Source organism: Cuculus canorus, chromosome 2 (genome assembly GCF_017976375.1).
Source record: "Cuculus canorus isolate bCucCan1 chromosome 2, bCucCan1.pri, whole genome shotgun sequence".
Taxonomy (NCBI): Eukaryota; Metazoa; Chordata; class Aves; order Cuculiformes; family Cuculidae; genus Cuculus; species Cuculus canorus.
Window position 1 is genome coordinate 157,118,284 of NC_071402.1, and position 18,607 is coordinate 157,136,890.

The window sequence follows — 18,607 nt, forward strand, 5'->3', positions numbered from 1 at the left end:
GCAGAAAAGGAAAATTAGGAAGATCGTTCAGTTTCAAGCAGTTTTCCAGCTTTTTGTAGAAGAAATGAAGCAAAGAACTCTCCTCATGTGTTTTGTTTTGGGAGTCATAAGGGTTAATGTATTGAAATATGGCATTCTAGAGAGAAGGATTTTGCATGTTATACTAGAAAGAAATTAATTTGTTCTGTGCTGTTGCTATGTGTCCCAGCTTGAGATTTTATCTTCTACTATGAATACCACCACAGAAATAGGTTATTCTGTGGTTCAGAAATACTTCAGCAATGTCACGCTGAAGACTAAAGGTGAAATTAATCTTATGTTGGCTGGCTGAAAGCAGAATGTTTTGAGTTTTTTCGTAAAAAAAAAAAAATAATCATAGTTTATTCAGCCAGAATAAACTTATATAAACTGTATTTTATATATATTTAAAGATAATCTGTTAATTTCAGATAATCCAGAAGTGGAGTAGTATATTTTCTCTCCTATTGATGTATGATCTGTTTTTTCTTCATTTCATAACTACAGGAACATTAAATATTAGAGCTCAGTTCTACACCAGCTTTTGGTTTTGCTTAGTTTTTCAAATATGTTCCTTATTCCTACAAGTTGTCTGGAAAAGAATAAAATTTAGAAAGCTTGCCATACAGACTTCAGATCAAAGTAGTTAAAGTAAAAGTTAGTACTTAGTTAGTACTTAGTTAAAGTAAAAGTTCTTTCTTCCTTTTCTCATTTCTGGAATATGCTCCCAGATGCCATGAAGACTCGTGATTCTGACAGCTCGATAAATACACCATGTCTTATAAATGATTTAGAGATTAATCAAAGTACTCACCTGTCTCTTGCACCATACTGTAAACGTGTTTTTGAGCACTTTTGCTTTTGCCATGGGCTGTTTTGAGCCTCAAGCCATACAGAAATATCGAGACTGACCTCTGAGCTAATAGTTATTTTCCCAGTTAATAATAAGTTTACAGCTACCAGCAGCTAGTTTTCTGAAAAGATCACTAAGAAATCACACTTTCAGGGTTTTGATAATTCTTAATCTAAACACAGCTTTTGCCAAAATAAGCACAAGAACTACCCAGATGGCAGTGAGAGGATTCGGCAGTGAGAGGATTCTGCAGTGAGCGCCAGGAACAACTCTTGCTCTTCTCCAGGTGTATTTCTGCTGCTGTTGATGTGCAACTGCAACTTCTGCTGAATTCAACAAATGTTTTAAATTCATGTTTGAGTAAAGAGAACTATATTGGGCTCTGTATTTAGGCGAAAATGTCCTCCTTGGGGAACAATTGCATCATTGGATGTTACACATCCAATTTATTGGCTAAATTATCTGGCTAGTGTCCCAAGGCTGCTTGTACAGTTGATAGATACTGAGATTTACATGCACTTTGTATATTCAGACATGTAAATTAAGTTGTCTTAGTATGCAAGCTGAGTCCCACTTGAGATGTATCCACAATCTCAAAGAGTTTAGCTGCCTACTTTTCTTCCCAGTCCTGGATTTCCTTTTTCTCTTTTAATTTACATATGCTATTTTACTTTATGGCTATTCTTTTTATCTAACTAGCTTGGGCAGGTAAGGCACATGTCTGAAATTAGATGGTGCAATTTTAACCCTTCAAGACCATATAGTTGAGTCTTATGGATAAGCACCTGGAGGTGCTATTCTTATTGATCTTTCTCCTTGCCTTTCTGATTACCCTAAAAAACATTTTCGACATCCTGTATGCCTACCTTTCCACAGCAGCTTGCATTTTTCATTATCAAGCCATATATTTTGTGCTCACAAGGTTGCTAGAACTGTTGGGTTGTTTCCTTTACAGAAAAAATACAAATCAAAGCCAGCACAGTGAAGCACCACAGCTAGACATCACAACCAAAACAAAAGACAACATTAAAATAACCCATAATTGAGAGATTAACCAGGACCTGTGTAAAAAAAAAATAATAATAGAAGTCAATGCACATGAAATGCTTTAGAAGAGAAAAAGAAATATTAGAGCGTGTAACAAAAGTATACCCAAATCATGTGACAAGAGTAAAGCCAAATTGAAATTATGCTCTGAAGAGTATTGTATCCATTTTGAGAACATGCCTCATCTTTGTTCCCAAGACACTGAAGTACTTGAATCTGCTCCAGGTTTTTGGTCATACAGCCAAATGACTAATATAATTCTACCTCTTCTCTGCAAAGTAGTTGAAACAGAACCCGTTGGTATCAGAAATTAATATGTTAGAACAATATTAAACACAGTACTCCTAGTTGGTAGAACTGTTTCAGCACTCTCTTCATACAGCATATACCAAAATAACTGATCTGTTTCCCATTTTTTTCCTGGACTGGGAACTGATAAAGAAAAGTTTGAAAGGTATAATTACAACAGATGATCATTCCTATACACAGGAATAGATTACACAAGATTTCCTACTTAGGTTAAAAATGGAGCATTCTTTGTGCACTTTCTAATTTTTCTTCTATGTGTACCCTAAACAGTTAGTCGATGAATAATATATCTGTGGATATATGTAAGTATATTCCTTTACACCGTACCTGTATAAATACCTATAAATAACTTCTATATCTAACTGGGTTTTACACTAGGGGGTAATTTTCTGTCTTCTGAGGAATAAAACATCTATTCACTCTCAGAATACAATGAAGAAATCTATTACCATCTTTATATGACTCTGATGCTATCATGGTCCCTGTAAGTAAAAAAATATCAAATGACTGAAAGATAAAGAAGTTTCTGGACCTTTACGCTATAACTCAAGTGTGCAGAACTGTGCCCTGTAATGTACTTTCCTCATCCTTTGTCCAGATCATAGAATCATAGGATAGTTTGAGTTGGAAGGGACCTTAAAGATCATCTAGTTCCAAACCCCCTGCCGTGGGCAGAGACATCCCACTAGATCAGGCTGCCCATATAATAAGAATATCAAAGACAATAAAAACTCTCAATCTTTCTTTTCTATATTAGTTATGGTTTATTTTTCCTGGATGTGATTAATAGTCTTCACGACCTCCATAGATCCTTTTGGTCTTATTTTCTGTTTTCCCATAATTTTTTCACATTCCAATAAAAACCAAGAGTAAAATACTATCGTTTGTATGTATGGAATTTTTCACAGTTATTTATTCTTTCCGATGAGAGTGTAATTACCTGTCTGCATGTATTTGTGACTGGCACAACAGAACAATTTCTCTTCCTACTAGGTCTTTAACCTTTTCTATTTATTCTAGTCTTTACTGGTTTTCTCCTCTAGAGAGGGAATAATATACATAGTTCATTTTCATATTTCTTTTTTAACACATCCTTAAATTGTCTAAACCGATTAGTGTCTGACTTAGAGTAGCTTTATATACAGAGAAAACCATTGACTTTGTTGGAACTAATTCCTCATTCATAAGGATAAGCAAAAGAAAAATGAGAGTCTATAGACACTTTTTTTCCCCAAATGTGCTTAAAACCCACATTCTTCCCAAAATACTACTTCCTACAATGACTGCACTAATGGCTTTGATGGAGATAGTGACTAAATCAGCAACACGGCATATCTGGAAGTTTAAACTGATGTTACTGGTCCTCTACCATAAATCATCCAGCTGTGATGACAACTTAACATTCTGTAATGACGACTTCCAATTATTTTCCTGTATCCTTCCAGTCTCCAGACAAAGAAAGACAGATCCACCACACTTGGTCTCCAAGGATCTAATCTAAAGGCAATCTTATCTCTAGCAGTATAGAGTTTGCATTAACATCACTATAAATTTGGGCCTTCCTGTATCCAGTTCCAATTGTTTTCTGAGCATTTTCACCTAACTTGTTTCATATATCTGAATATCAGAAATACTTCTGACCTCTTCCTCTGTCTCATTATCATGTTTATCAGTTTGGGGGTTCTGTGCTTTACTATAAGGTGTTGTGAGACTTTTTGTTTTGTAGTTTACACAATTGTATTGAGTCTGGCTAAGATGGAGTTAATTTTCCCCTACAGCAGCCCTCATAGTGCTGTGCTTTGTGTTAGTAGCTACAGAGTTGTTGATAACCCACCAGTGGTTTTGCTGCTACTAAACTCTGCTGGTGTGGCATGGAGGCTGTCTCTGCAATATTCCCCCTCCTCATCAAGTAGGCAAGGTGTGAGCAAGATCTTTGGAGAGGACGCAGCAAGGACAACTGACCAAAGGGATGTTCCATACCATATGATATCTGCTCAGCGATAAAAGTTAAGAGAAAGGAGGAGGTAGGGAGGAAAGGGCATTTGTTATTACATTTGTCTTCTGTAGCAACTGCTGTGCGTACTGAAGTCCTACTTCCCAGGAAGTGAATGGACATCACCTGCTGATTGAAAGTGGAAAATAAATTATTTTCCTTTGTTTTTACTTTATTAAATTGCCTTTAGTTTTCTTTCTCATTTTCTCACCCTGCTGTCTTCCTGAGGAGGGGACTGATAGAGTGGCTTGTTGGTCACATGCTGTCCAGCCAAAGTCAATCCACCACAGTCCATTTTAACATCCAAAATGGGGCTCAAACTCACAACTCTGGGATTAAGAGTTCCTAGCTGAGTCGTGAGCAGTGCGTACACATCTACGTTTTCTGGATTAAATTTACATGGCCTCTCATGCTGGTGATAATGCTGGTCTGGGTGTGATGCACTGGTAGTTCCTTCCCACTTTATATTCCATTCCATTTCTTCCCTTTCTCTCACTGTAAAAAAATCTTTCCAGGGAAAAAACCAAACCAAAACAAATAGGTTGAAATCATTCATGGTTCATTCATGGCTGGCCTCAATGATCCAGTGGGTCCTTTCCAACCTAGTGATTCTATGATTCTATGATTACCAGGTCATGATAGTTCTCCATGCTTCACTAACTTCTCCTTTGTCCTTTTTCATCATGCACTCCACCTCCATTTTCATCTATTAATATCACTCACATTGCCTTTTCACGGACTTCAGATTGACTACCCTGATCAATGTGTATGTCTTTCTATATCTGCTGTTGACAGGAACACAACTGGTAGCTGGGAACTTACTGAACAGTAATATCATTTCTTTTAGTCTCTTTCGTACTGACAGAAATTTCCCAGGTGTATGTAAACTGTTGTAAGGATGGATTGTATTTATTTTCCAGTGTTTGGGTTTTGTTTTTTGTTTTTTTAATACTCTGAATACAGTGCAGGCAGAGTCAAAGAAGTTCCATATGAAACAGGAGATAGGCTTTTTTAAACTCTGACTTTGTTATTGCATTGCACTTTTGCTTCAAGATTTCTTTTTCAGTTACTTCAAAAGCTTGAACAAAATGTAGCTTCTGTCTTCATAATCAGAAGTATGAAATGCAATGTGTTAGCATGCCTCTTAACAGAGTATGAACCAGCTTTTTGTAATTTATTTATTCCTTTTGTTTCCTCCATTAGGTTATAAAGTCCCATGGGCTCAGACAAGGAATTGCTTGACTCACCACTAGAACAGTTTCCAGGAGAGATTGTGGAATTTGCATACTGGTAGAAATTAAGTTATTTAATTCAGTCTTTTCTCATCGTCAGAATATTTGAAGGAGCAAACAAGGAATAAGTGCCTCTTGAGAGTATCCACATTGGCGTCACTGTGGTTACATCAGGAATGAATTTGGCCCAAGATTTCTACTGAATTGTCTTTTACTACAAACATGCTTTTTCCACTGAGATAACCCTATTTATAATCAATAGAAAAACAAGGAATTGGGGAGGACAGGAGTCTGAATACAAAGGGGCAGCTTTCTTCTGAGATCTGTTAAAACTCTTGCTCTGGAGAGTGTTTAGCTTTCAATGTCAAAGAATCACAGAATCACTAGGTTGGAAAAGACCCCTTGGATCATCGAGTCCAACCATTCCTATCAGCCACTAAACCACTGAGTCTCTGAGTATCTAATCCAGCCATGTTTTAAACACCTCCAGGGATGGTGACTCAACCACCTCCCTGGGCAGCCTGTTCCTGCTTCCTGCGTCCAATGACCCTTTCCATGAATTCTTTTTTTCTGATGTCCAGCCTGAACCTCTCCTGGCCGAGCTTCAGGCCATTCCCCCTTGTCCTGTCCTCTGTCACTTGGGAGAAGAGGCCAGCTCCGTCCTCTCCACAACCTCCTTTCAGGTAGTTGTAGAGAGTAATAAGGTCTCCTCTTCTCCAGGCTAAACAACCCCAGCTCTCTCAGCCGCTCCTCATAAGACTTGTTCTCCAGCCCCCTCACCAGCTTCTTTGTTCTTCTCTAGACACGCTCCAGAGCCTCAACATCCTTCTTGGAGTGAGGGGTGCAGAACTGAACACAGTATTCGAGGTGCGGTCTCACCAGTGCCGAGTACAGAAGGAGAATAACGTCCCTGGACCTGCTGGTCACACTGTTTCTGATACAAGCCAAGATACCATTGGCCTTCTTGGCCACCTGGGCACACTGCTGGCTCATGTTCAGTCGGCTGTCAACCAACACCCCCAGGTCCTTCTCCTCTGTGCAGCTTTCACCACTTATTTTGTTTTGTTTTATTTTTGTTTTCCCAGATGTAAAAAGGGAGGAGAGTCTTCTCACCCCCAAAGCTAGCATAAAATCTATGTAACAATAATTTGTAAATTCCTCCGAGGGAATTACAAATTAATACACTTGTAACAGATTTCAATATAAGTTCTGAAGTTATCAGTCATGTAAACTTGAGGTCAGCACCTCTTCAGTTGTTTGATGTCTGTGGGCTTTTTTTGCTCTATTTGTCCTTTAAGAAGCAAACCCAAATTCCTGACAAATGTTAGTGACTAGGTAACTGTTGACCTCAAACTTTGCCTGAATAAGTCCCATTGAAAATCCTGTTCTCCTGCATTGGTATTTTTTAAGATTGAAGCATAACCCCATACCCCGAGGCTGGTTCAAGACTTACACCCCAGTTTAATGCCACTTCAAAGCTGTTGTGAGATTAGTTAGAAGCTAACAAATCAAAGGAATATGTTAGCATTTTTTTCTTCTGTGGCTGAACAGATTTGAAGTTCTGAATTTATTACTGGGAAGACTAAATTTTCAAGAGATATGCTACCAAATCTTCTCATCTTCTTCCATGCAGCTAAATCCTCTCTCCATTTTCAAAGGAATGCAGACTCCAAAAGACAAACTAGAAAAATATCTAGTTTCTTTGTATCCATAGCAACTAATTATCCTGGTGATCTTTACAAATGTCTTCTTCACAAGCCCATAGGTGTCATAATGGGCCAAACATCATCACCCTCCATGGGCTGTAAAATGCCGGTGAACTGTCTGGCTATACGGCTTGGAAAGATTCCTTACCTGCAGCTTTGATTGAAAGCAACAGTTCTTGTGAGGCACATTAACACTTGTGGGGAAAAAATCATATTATATATAACATTTTTTTATATTATGCATATAAATGTATACTATATACTTCTATCCTGCTCCTCCATCACCATAACCAGCTGTATGCTTAGTTATTATTGTTAATTGAAACTCTTCAAAAAGGTAGGACAAAGTTGATGAGTTCTACCCTGTTGTCTTTTTTATGGATAGATTGTGCCTGTGAAGGGCAGGATCAATTTGGGTGGAATATGACAGAAGAATATGAGGCTTTGTGGAAGAGGAACACGTTCCTGGTTCTTATTCCATTGTCTTCTTCTCAAAGTCTCTCTTAACTCTATAGACTTCAGCTGATATTTTTACTATGCTCTTACCAGAAATGACTTTGTGCCCAGTCATTTAAGGATTAAGGTTTGTACCACTGTGATGTGTAAAAAGCCTTCTAACCACTGGCAGAAATAGCCTCCTTTTCCCCCTCTCTCTCAGGAGAATTAATAGAAGATAAGAGTTGATAAAGAAAAGTGCATAATGTCTTTTTATCCTAAGGAGAGAGGGAAGTGAGTCAGAATGGTGTGGTCGTGGGGTAGGACCATGATAGCAATTTCACTGCCACCAGCAATAAAAGAATTTAGGGGTACCAGCTGCTGCCAGGCAAGGCTGCCTCCAGCAATACCGCATGTTCTCACATAGCCAATGTCCTGAGTGATGCCAGATTATCCACAGCTGGTGAGTTTGCCACTGGCTCAGGTTCTGGCAGCTTGTAAGTATCATTCTGTCCTCAAGCAGTGTTGGAATAATATCTCCCAATTTTTTTGAGTAATTTCACAGCATCTCTGCTTCCAGAGCAACAAAATGGTGACTTTCTCATAGATGAATAAACCAACTTTCTTTTTATTGTATTTAAAGAAAGGTTTTTTTAAAGAAGAAACACCTCTCCATTTCCCAGATTATTGGCTTTTAACTCATCTGTATAATTAGACAAAGAAATGTTCCAAAGATTTTGCCAAATTGAAGCTTCCCTTTAAAACCTTCTAAAGCTCACCTAAGGCCAATTGGTTGGCAGCATTTAAATGATTCTGAGGATTTTCTTGGATGAGGTTTTCTTGGCAGGTAATAATGCAAGAACAAATGTGAGCTTAGAATAAATATCCTGTGATTGTAAGGAATTAAACAACTGTAAAAAATGTTTATACCTCTGTAATTATAGATAAGAGCTGCTGTCATCTAGAAGCTGATTTTTGCCATGTATAAAATGTTCAAGGAAAAAAACCAGTAATTTGGTATTAACCCTTCCACCTGAGCTGTATGTGATTCACCTGAGATGTATACAAGAACCTTTCACACTCATGAGGAGAGTAGTTCTAATGGCTGAATTTTTGCACAAATGGAAGGATCTTTATTTTCTTTTCCACTGACAGATCATGGTCAAATAATGCCTTGTGTATGTATTTGTATTTACTTCCGGAGTCATGAACACAGGAAAAACATAGATCTGTTGGAACAAGTCCAGAGAAGAGCCTTAAAGATGATCAGAGGGCTGGAGAACCTCCCATATGAGGACAGGCTGAGAGAGCTGGGGTTATTCAGCCTGGAGGGGAGAAGTTTTCTGGGAGACCTTCTAGCAGCCTTTGAGTACTTAAAGGGGGCCTACAGGAAAACTGGGAAGGGGCTCTTTATCAGGAAATGCAGGAATAGGATAAGAGGGAATGGTTTTGAGCTGCAAGAGGGGAGATTTAGGTTAGATATTACGATGAAATTTTTACTGTGAAGGTGGTGAGGCACTGGAACAGGTTGCCCAGAGAAGCAGTGTGTGCTCCATCCCCCTAAGTGTTCAAGATCAGATTAGATGAGGCTTTGAGCAACCTGACCTAGTGCAGGATGTCCCTGCCCATGGCAGAGTGGTTGGAATTGAATGATCTTTAAAGTCTCTCCCAACCAAAACCATTCTATGATTCTATGATTTTTCCCCACCAAAATAGAAGGAATAGGGACAGAATTCTGATTTGTAATTTGTGTGACTCAGTCTGAAGGTGCCTGGAAGAAGAGCCAAAGTCCCAGAGTGGTATAGAACATCGAAACCAGGTGAAATAAAAAAAAAAAAAAGTTCTGAAATATACAATTTACATTTGGCAAATTCAAACCATATGCATTTAATCTTTTGAGAACTAAAGAATGTTATCTTCAGCTCATCTTTTCTTCTACTGTGCCTGAAAATACACTGTTCCGTCAAAGAAAACTCAGTGTTTCTGTTTCTTTCACTTCTAGTTTTTAGTATAATCTAGGATTAACTTGGTAGATAAGTGAAATAGCTCAAATATTTTTTCCAATGTTCTCTTTCATAAATTATGCTGATAATAGTTCTTTGGAAATGGTGCTGCACTTAATAAATCTGAGATCTCTGGAAATGTCATCCGATAAAATTATTAACTTTACCAATAATGTAACAGTAGAAAATATTATCATAGTTTATATAATTACATTATATAAACAACCAATTCTCAATAGTCATAATGTAGAGAAAGGTAATGGAAAGTATTAAGGTGTGCCAACTCATGGTAAGTTTGACCCCAATTTGTTTGTCTTTACACACAGTCCTACATGTGTCACTTGGGCTATACATGTGTAATTCCTCTCGTCTAAGTCCAGCTGTTTTAAGCCTAAGATTAGGCTTACTCTTGGTGCCTTTTCTAATCAGTGGATGAAATTAAACACCTCCAAAGGATAATATGTCATAGAAACCCTCTAGCAATGCCCTCCGGAGGTATCTGTTTTTTCTTCATGCACTGTGAAAGAAATGTAGAAGAACTTTGCTCAGGTTTCCACATACAATGTTTATACTGTTTAGGAGAATGAATACCAGGTTGGACAACACAAGGTTAGACAACATCTCAGTCCAGCAGTAGCAAAATTTGTATAGAGGAACAAATTATTATTATAATAGCTAGTTCAGATGATATATGCTGAAAAAATAAATGATGCTCAAACAATTCCAAAATCTATTGGGAGTAGAACTGAGAAGGAAAAAACCTTTCCTTTTTCTCTGTTCAGTTTCCCCATGTACTTGATCTTTCATATCTGCTTTGTATATAAGACATTCTAAGGAAGGAATGACTTTTTGTTTTGCCTGTGCTCCTTTACTGTTTTTTTTTTTCTCCTCTTTGTGTTTTTATTTCTCCTCTTTTATAACTTTGGAATTTCTGTTGGTATTTTCTTTTCTACTCTCTTACATCCCGGACTTTCAAAAGAGGCTATTGAATCTGACAATGGTATAAGTTTGCTGCCTAACTTGAAACACCTAATGACCATTTCTGTAACAGGAGCTCCTGTAAGATACCTTTACTTTGAAATGTCAATTACCTTTGAAAATTTAGGCTCTATACCCAGGCCTTGCTTAAGCCTTTATTTGTTTTGGTATTTGCCTAGATTTATGAAAGAACAGAGAGCACCTCTCTCATATTCCCCTCTCTCTGAAAGGCTTTATATGCAATATGCCCTTTAAAAGTTATTGTGCATCATATAATTCAGTCTAATATGCTGGCTTGTAACATTATGTTTCCTTTGATATTACTCTCCCGAAGGCAATATGACCTTGAAGGTGATATTTTAAACTAATAAATAAGGAGAGGAACTGAAAATCAAACTAAATGCTGTAAGACAAAAGGGTGGATTTTAATCTCAAGCCTTTTTTTCCATACCTGAAAAGTAACAGAAGTATAAGACTTATGTATTTACTTTTTTTTTTGTGATTTGCCAAGGAATCAAATTTTATGCAAATTCTTGTCTATTCCTTTTTGTCTGTGTATGAACTCATAAATCCCATTGCCCTGCCATTCCTTTTTTTCACTGCCCTCCTTCACTCAATAATTTTGAATCCACTGAATAAATTCAGCAACCTTTGACCCAGGTGTACTAGTCTCAAAGCTGCAAATTCCTTTTTGTTTTGTGAAAATTATGTGCTGGGTACAAGAAAGATGTCAAAATAATGTATTTTAATGGAGAAGAGGACAGATAGGGCTTAGTCATTTTGTTACGAATAGTGAATATGTGAGCACTGAATTTATATTCAGGGTCTTGCCATTCAGAAAGCACATCTTTGGTTTTGTGTCTCTTGCCAAAATGTTTGCAGAGATGAGAAGGAGGCATGATGCACTAAGGACAGTATAAGGACATGGGAGGATGTTGTGGTTATATTAAAAAGGATTAAAATATAAAGAGTGTAAATGAGGGTGTTGCAGTAGGGCACCATGAGAAAACAGGACATAAATCTATAGGAAAAGAACAGTTTGTACATAGTCCTGGTGATACAGTGACTGTGTGCTGGTGGAAGATAACAGACTCCAGTCTCAGTTAATTTAAAGTGAGATCTGTTTCTTGAACTCAGTGGTCTTTAGCTGCCTAAAATCTGATTTTATATCTAGCTACTATCAAAACTGGGACTCTCAAGACAGCTCTGGCCAGAGGAGAAAAAGAAGATAGGGAACGTAAGCAATTTCTGAAGAGCTCTTTATCACTGCTGTTCTGCCAGCATGGCTTACTTTGTTTTTTTTTTTTTTTATCTGTCTCTCTTGGTGCATGTCCAGACATTTCAGGCCAGAGAGCTTTTCAGCGCCTAGGAGTAGCAGATTAGAGAGAAAATGTTTGCTCTGAGAGCCTTAATTTGAAGCAAAGGACAGAAGCAAGGCTTGTGTTAACTTCCACAGAGGTAGGATGACATCCCCACAGAGGTGGGATGGTTTTAGTGCTAGGTATAATTTTAAAATTGCATCAGAAGATTCTGCAATGATAAATATCCATAGTTTCCTCCTTAATACGAAATCTGACTTTTCTCTGAAAGAGCTGTTCCTTTTCCGTGGCTGCCAAGTCAGATACATCCTTAGGTAATGTGGCACACCCCACTCCCCCTCTCCCCAGCTTCAACAGTACTGAATTTAGACTCAAGTGTCAGGGGCTTCATGGGAAATTAATATAAAATACATATTGTACTTCAGCTGAAATCAGGACTCTGTTTTTTGAAGCACATTTCACAAGAACATTACAAGGAGGATCCAGCCACAGGAAGCTTTCAGTCTAAACATGAGTCTTGTCTTACTTCTACAAGAAGAAGCTTGAGACAGAGATGTAGAGATTGATCATGTGTGTTTTTTTTTTTTTTTTTAATAAACAGCCATTGTGGTCTGGTTTGAATTGCTCAGGAGCCTCACAGCTGTTCTGACACTGTTCACATCCTGCATAACATCTCCTAACCCTCAGCTGGATGCCTTCATTCAGAAAGTGGCTGGGGGACACTGCATGGCTACTGGTCAGCCCACTGCCCAAAGGGCAGAGTTGGTTCATGGCTACTGCAAAAAGCCACACACATCTATGGGGAATTTAATAGGAATTTATCTAGGCTAAGCTAGTTCTTAGCCTCATTCTACTGGGTGTAGTCAGTGGAGACATGGAAATACACTTACAAGGTGGTTCACCACCACTGCCACCTTAAAATGGGATCATCCCTATCTGGAAAGTCACACTCCATGAACTGCAGAGGAAAGTTTGTTTAGCTAAGTGACAGCTGAAGGGTAAGTCTTAGCCATCTGTAGTTAAAAGAACCTCAACTAATCTTCCAGGTGAATGACTAAAGTCAATGATGAGGGATGGGGGTTCCCAAAGGATCATTCATCCCATTAGAGAGGAGGTGACTAGCTGAATAAGATGAAGCATTCTTTTGCCCATACCGTTTAAAGGGCATAAGTACTTACCTTAGACCAGATGTCTAGCTGTGCATCTTACATTAGCCAGGATCATTCCTACAAAGTTTATCAAACCTAAATTTCAGTCTGGAGGTTGCACTGCATGGTAGCAAACACGGGAAAGGAAGTCAGAATTTGTGCTTTCTGCAAGGTGCCTTATTTTCAAGACCATCCATTAGCAAGACCACTACTTTTCACTCTGGCCCATTTGAAATCTTATTCTTCAAAACTATCTGTTGTTATCAGTTAATTTGAACATGCTAAGAACCCGGAAAACTTACCCACTTGAAGCTTCACCTTTCTACTTGCAGTGCCTGAGCTACCTCTTTCAGCGCTAGCTTGCTTATCCCTGCATCACATGGCAATGGAGACATGCCGTCAGTGCCAGAGGAGAACCCTGCTGTGCAGTTTCACACTCAAGTCACTTTGATTTCCGTGGCCAGATTTCACCCAGCAGGAGTTGCTGGCTGTATCACTATTTACAAATGTAAGGGGATTGTGCACACCAGCCTTTATTCCATTTAATATTTTATTTGTCATCCTTTTCTTTGCTTTTCTAAATTTTTTGTTTCAAGTATATTTTCCGGGCAGGATCAGGCAATATTCTCATTGATAGTGAATTCTTCTCAATCTCCATACTCACCTAAGGCAAATTACCTGACTTTCTGTTTCTCTATCCTTCTCTTCCAATGTAAGCACATTTGTGCTTTTGAGAACAATGAATTTACAGCATCTTTGTAAATGGATTCGTTTTTTCACTCTGCATGATAGTATCACAAAAACTGCCACCTGATATAACTGAATTTGATACACAGTGCTATGAAATATTTATTCCATGTAAACACTTTCTTTTCTGCAGTGCAAGGATTTCCTTGCATTTCTCTACATTGCTTTGCAAGTGTCTATTTCTATCCCGGTGTCTGGAAGACAACTGATCTTGAACTAATAACAAGAAATAAGAAAGCCTTCCATCTTCCTGTCAAACCCCATTTAATTTAAGCATGTAATGCTAGCAGGTGGTTCTCAGGAGACCTTATTAGCCATTTTGATTGTTTCTATCACGTCTTGTAACCAAATGTCTCATTACCATGAATATTTACACATCCTTTACTTTTGTGCAGAGTTCCACACATCAGTGAACTGTAAACCTATTACTACATGTCTTCAGATTTACATGGTAAATACAGTTCCTACTCAATATGATCTTAATTTCCATCTTTAGTACTCTAACTGTATCACAAAACTTTTCAAACACCAGTCTTTGAGCCTTTTGGAGATGTTCTAGTGAATCAAAGTACTCATACAACAAGATCCTCATCTGACAAAGGAAACAACTTGTGGTAGGAGTGAGAAAAGAGAGGAGGAGGGGGAAATGTAATGGATTCCTTTTTTCTAGCTCCTGCAATGATTTAATGACCATTTTTGCAATAATATTGTATTTTGATGGGTCTGGGAAAGATGAGGGACTTTTTATCTAATAGGGTCCAGATTTTGTATGGTTATTAATTTATGTTATATAATCTGATGCTGCATCCTTTAATTTGAAATAATGATTATCAACTACTTAGACTGTGCTGTCATTGCTACATCATAACAGTGTTGTTTGACACTAACCTATTTTTTCCAACACTTTATAACTCAGAACTGGCGTATCCTTCACACATGGTAGTATCTGGCCTATACTTTTTGTGAGAAAACATAGGGCTTGATTCCCTGCCACTGAAGCTGATGGAAAGAATACACCAATCCCAGTCCTCTGTGCACACATTCTCCACCGATGGAAATCCGCTACTGTCACCAAAGTTGATAAAGCTCACATTGTTTTTACAATGTGAGCTGATCATCCATGCTTCATTATATTGTAACAGTGCCAGTCTGAAAGTATGACACTTTCATTTCAGAAGTATTATCTACTTTTACTGAAGACCTTAGTTTTCTGGCACATAGTCTAAGAGAAAGCATAATATCAGAAAACCACTTACAAATTCATGGAGCTTGTGGCTTTTAACAGTTGATAAGATTATGTATTTAATCTCAACATCAAGTGCAAATAAGTAGTGGAGATATTTAGATTTAGATTCTTTTTCTTTTCCTGCCAAGGTAAAAAATTATTGCCATTTGAGATTCCTCCAGTAAGATAATTTTTTAAACGCTAGTAGGAAATCTGAGAGATTGCTCTGAGTCTTTCCGTACACTGGATAATTCTTCCAGGTTTGTGAACTAGTTATATGGCAGTTTACAGAATCACAGGAGGGCTTGTGCCTCTTGAAAGCCAGCCATAGTTTGTCATATCTCTGTCGGAGTGATCAGAAAGAAGCAGGAGCTGGGCTCCTTTATTATATTTAAATTAGCACATAGGACCTGAATTTTTCCTCCATCCTAAGAGAAGACCACTCCCATCCACAACCTCATCACCTCCTCTTTTCGCAGGCATGTAATAGGACGTTAGCTCTTTACTGCTCAGATCTTTAGTTCAAAGCTTGTTACCTAAAACCTAATCTCTTAACAGCCCTTAAAGGTCTGATTCTGTCTTTAGGTCATGCAAAAAATCATTAGAGCTCAAAATCATCCCTTTGACATTGTGAGTTTATATTTTCTAGTGCGAAGACTGCATTAAAGATACTGAATGATATTACAACAGTTCTTTACTAAGGGAGGACATTTCCATTAACAATTTTTTTTAGGAAATAAACAAGAAAGAGGTAAACTTCCCACACATATCACAAAACTGGTTATAGGATGAAGTAGAATCTGGTTTTAATTTTCTAGTCATCTCAATATATCAAATTTCAAAATGTGTCAGTACCGAACTTTGACAAGGATTAGAGGCAAAAGTATAGACATTAAATCAAAGATCCATAAATAAAATACTTATCCCAGCACTACAGAAAGAGAGCTAAATGACAACAGATTTCACGCTTAAGGGAAAAATTGTTTCTCATATATATTGGAGTGAAAAAATGTCATCTTCTGCAAGGGTACAGTCTGGCCATTATTGTGCCATGCAACTACATATTTAATGCTATTCCTATGAATGACAGTTATTTTTTTTCCAGGGAAAGTCTATTAAAAAGTGATACTGTTTATTTATCTAAACAAGCACACTTTTATGGATGAAGAAAGAACCAACAATAAAGCACCATAACAGAGTGAAGGAAGGAATGGATTTCCACCACTAATGTGTTTTATCCCTCCTTCTCTCCTACAGGTTGCCCAGGAATGTGGGACAATATTACATGCTGGAAACCTGCAAGTGTGGGTGAAATAGTCTTTGTCAAGTGTCCTGCACTATTCAGGTTTATCATCTCTGAAGACGGTAAAGTATTTCCTCTTTGTTCTTTGCCTGTTCATGACCAGCATGAGTGTAAAACTTCACTTAGACGCTCACTAAAGGAAATCGAAAACACTACGGTGGTCTACATCTTGGCTTCAGTTTAAAAAAAATGCTATAGAAAACCAGGATGTTTGTGTATAGAAGTGTATGTATGCATGTGGAGTTTGGAGGGAATGTATGCAAAAAGCCTTCAAAGACTATACAACTTGAAAATATCATGAACTATAGTTGCTAAAGAGAACATTCTGCCCTGAACCATTCGTGGTTCTCCCCCGAAATCAATGAGACCTGAAACTGTGTTTGCATCTTGGATAACTAATCATCAAAGTTCAAACCTACTTTAAAAAATAAATAAAACTCAAGAGTGGCTTCTTCTCATATCTTAGGAAAACATAAACACAAGATGACCAGTGTAAGGAGCTCCCAAACTGGGAGTCCAGTGAAGAGTCAGAATTAAAGATTCACGGAGAGATGCAGAAGTTCCATCATGCCTTTTTGTGGTCTGTAGAAATGAGATGTCATTCTTCTGCCACTTGCAGCTGGCACCAGCAACCAAGCAAACAAATGAAATATTGGATATTTGGGCAGTTTCTGCTTCTAGCATGCACTGCTGCTTATCAGAGTCATCCCTTGTCTTGTAAGCAAAACTGCAGACAGTCAGCTGTTCTGGCACTTTTTCTCTTTTGTCTCTTTCTGCCACCACTTTACCAGGCTCGGACCAAAAGTCCCATGCAATCACCATGAGTTGCTATTAAAAGGAGAGCCTACCTCAGCAGTGGTAATACTGATCTACTTATTTATATTACATAGTGCTTTTCAATGAGAAGAATCTCTGTGCAAGCTACTGCTTGCACAATACCAAAACTTCCTTGTCCTTTCTTGATTTTTTTTTTTAAACTTTGAAATGTATGAAAAATTGCCAGGTAAAAACAAGAGTATATGGATGGGAAGAAATACCTCTAAGTTGTTAACGTGATGTATATATTGATTAGGTGTTCTCTTGAAATTCTCTTTTTTTTTTTGTGTGGTGTGTGTGATTGCATGAAATTATCTTCCCAGCTGAATGACTGAGAGAGGGTAAGTCCTTCCATCGTATTAGCTAAAACCAAGCTTTTTACGTGATAATAAATACAGTTTTGCCCATTTCCTACCAGCACCCATCTAGGCTCCCGTAGATCACTTCATTAGCACTTTCCACTGAGGAACAATTTCACCTTCATCTCCCAGGATCCTTTTCCCAAAGATTATTTTACCAATTAATTATTTGTTTACAGTCTTGAATCCAAAATCCGCCTTCTCTACATTGCCACATGCAGAGCACAATTTGTGGGGGACAGCAAGTGTTCCATACACAGCTCCAGGAAGACTGAAATCTTCACCTTTAAATACATCCATTTAAACTCATTCCAATGCTGAAGCAGATGTCAGAGCTCTCGTGAAACAGAAAGAAATTTATGGGTGATCATTACCTCATCTAAATTTACCCATAAGACCGTCGAGTGTTTTCTCTATGAGTCCTCTAGACTCCCTGTGTAGTCAATGGAGAGAAAGAGACCCATAGAAGGCAATTTATATTACTCCAAGAGACGTGAGATGAATCATACCTCAGAGATACCTCTCTTTATCCAGAAGGCACTAAAGGCAATTCACTTAAACCAGGCACCTGATGCTTGAACAGGGGAAGATAAGTCCCTCTTTACACTATCATGTATAAAAATATAATTACTACTGTAATTCAATGTGCTTTAATTATAGAAGGTATAATTAGATATAATCAGTTCAGTATTGACTCAGCAGGTAAAATGGCACTTATTGAGCCTTCCATGTTTAGTGATAATAGATAACCAACATGTGAGCATCCAGCTTCCTTGCTTCTAGGATAAGGAAATACTCTTCTGTCTTTCAGTTTTCTTTGGTTTGGGTTTTTGGTTGTTTTTTTTTTTTTTGTTGGGTAAGTTTTGTTTTGGTTTGTTTATATTTTTTTTTTCATCTCTCCATGACTTTGTAATCATTTTTTGTTGACTACTTGTCTTTTAGTCTGATTTTCAAACTAATTCTGGTCATCTAAATGCAGGGTATGCACTTAACAAGAAATATTTACTATCCAGTTATCAGTCATTCTTGCAGCCTGCAGGCAAAATACTTAAATGTTGTTCATTGCACATCAGCAGATGGTTGATACATTATCTTTTGATATAACTGCAGGAGGCC

At 37.8% G+C, this 18,607-nt stretch overlaps 1 protein-coding gene across 9 annotated transcripts in view; it reads left to right on the forward strand.

Annotated features, from left to right (window-relative positions):
- The window catches only part of ADCYAP1R1 (ADCYAP receptor type I), a 155,973-nt gene that overhangs the window by 72,484 nt on the left and 64,882 nt on the right, over positions 1-18,607 (forward strand). For all 9 annotated transcript variants that reach the window (XM_054059069.1, XM_054059076.1, XM_054059072.1 and 6 more), the window contains one exon: positions 16,271-16,378. In XM_054059069.1, coding sequence (XP_053915044.1) covers positions 16,271-16,378 — 108 coding nt within the window. The remainder of the gene's footprint in view (positions 1-16,270; positions 16,379-18,607) is intronic.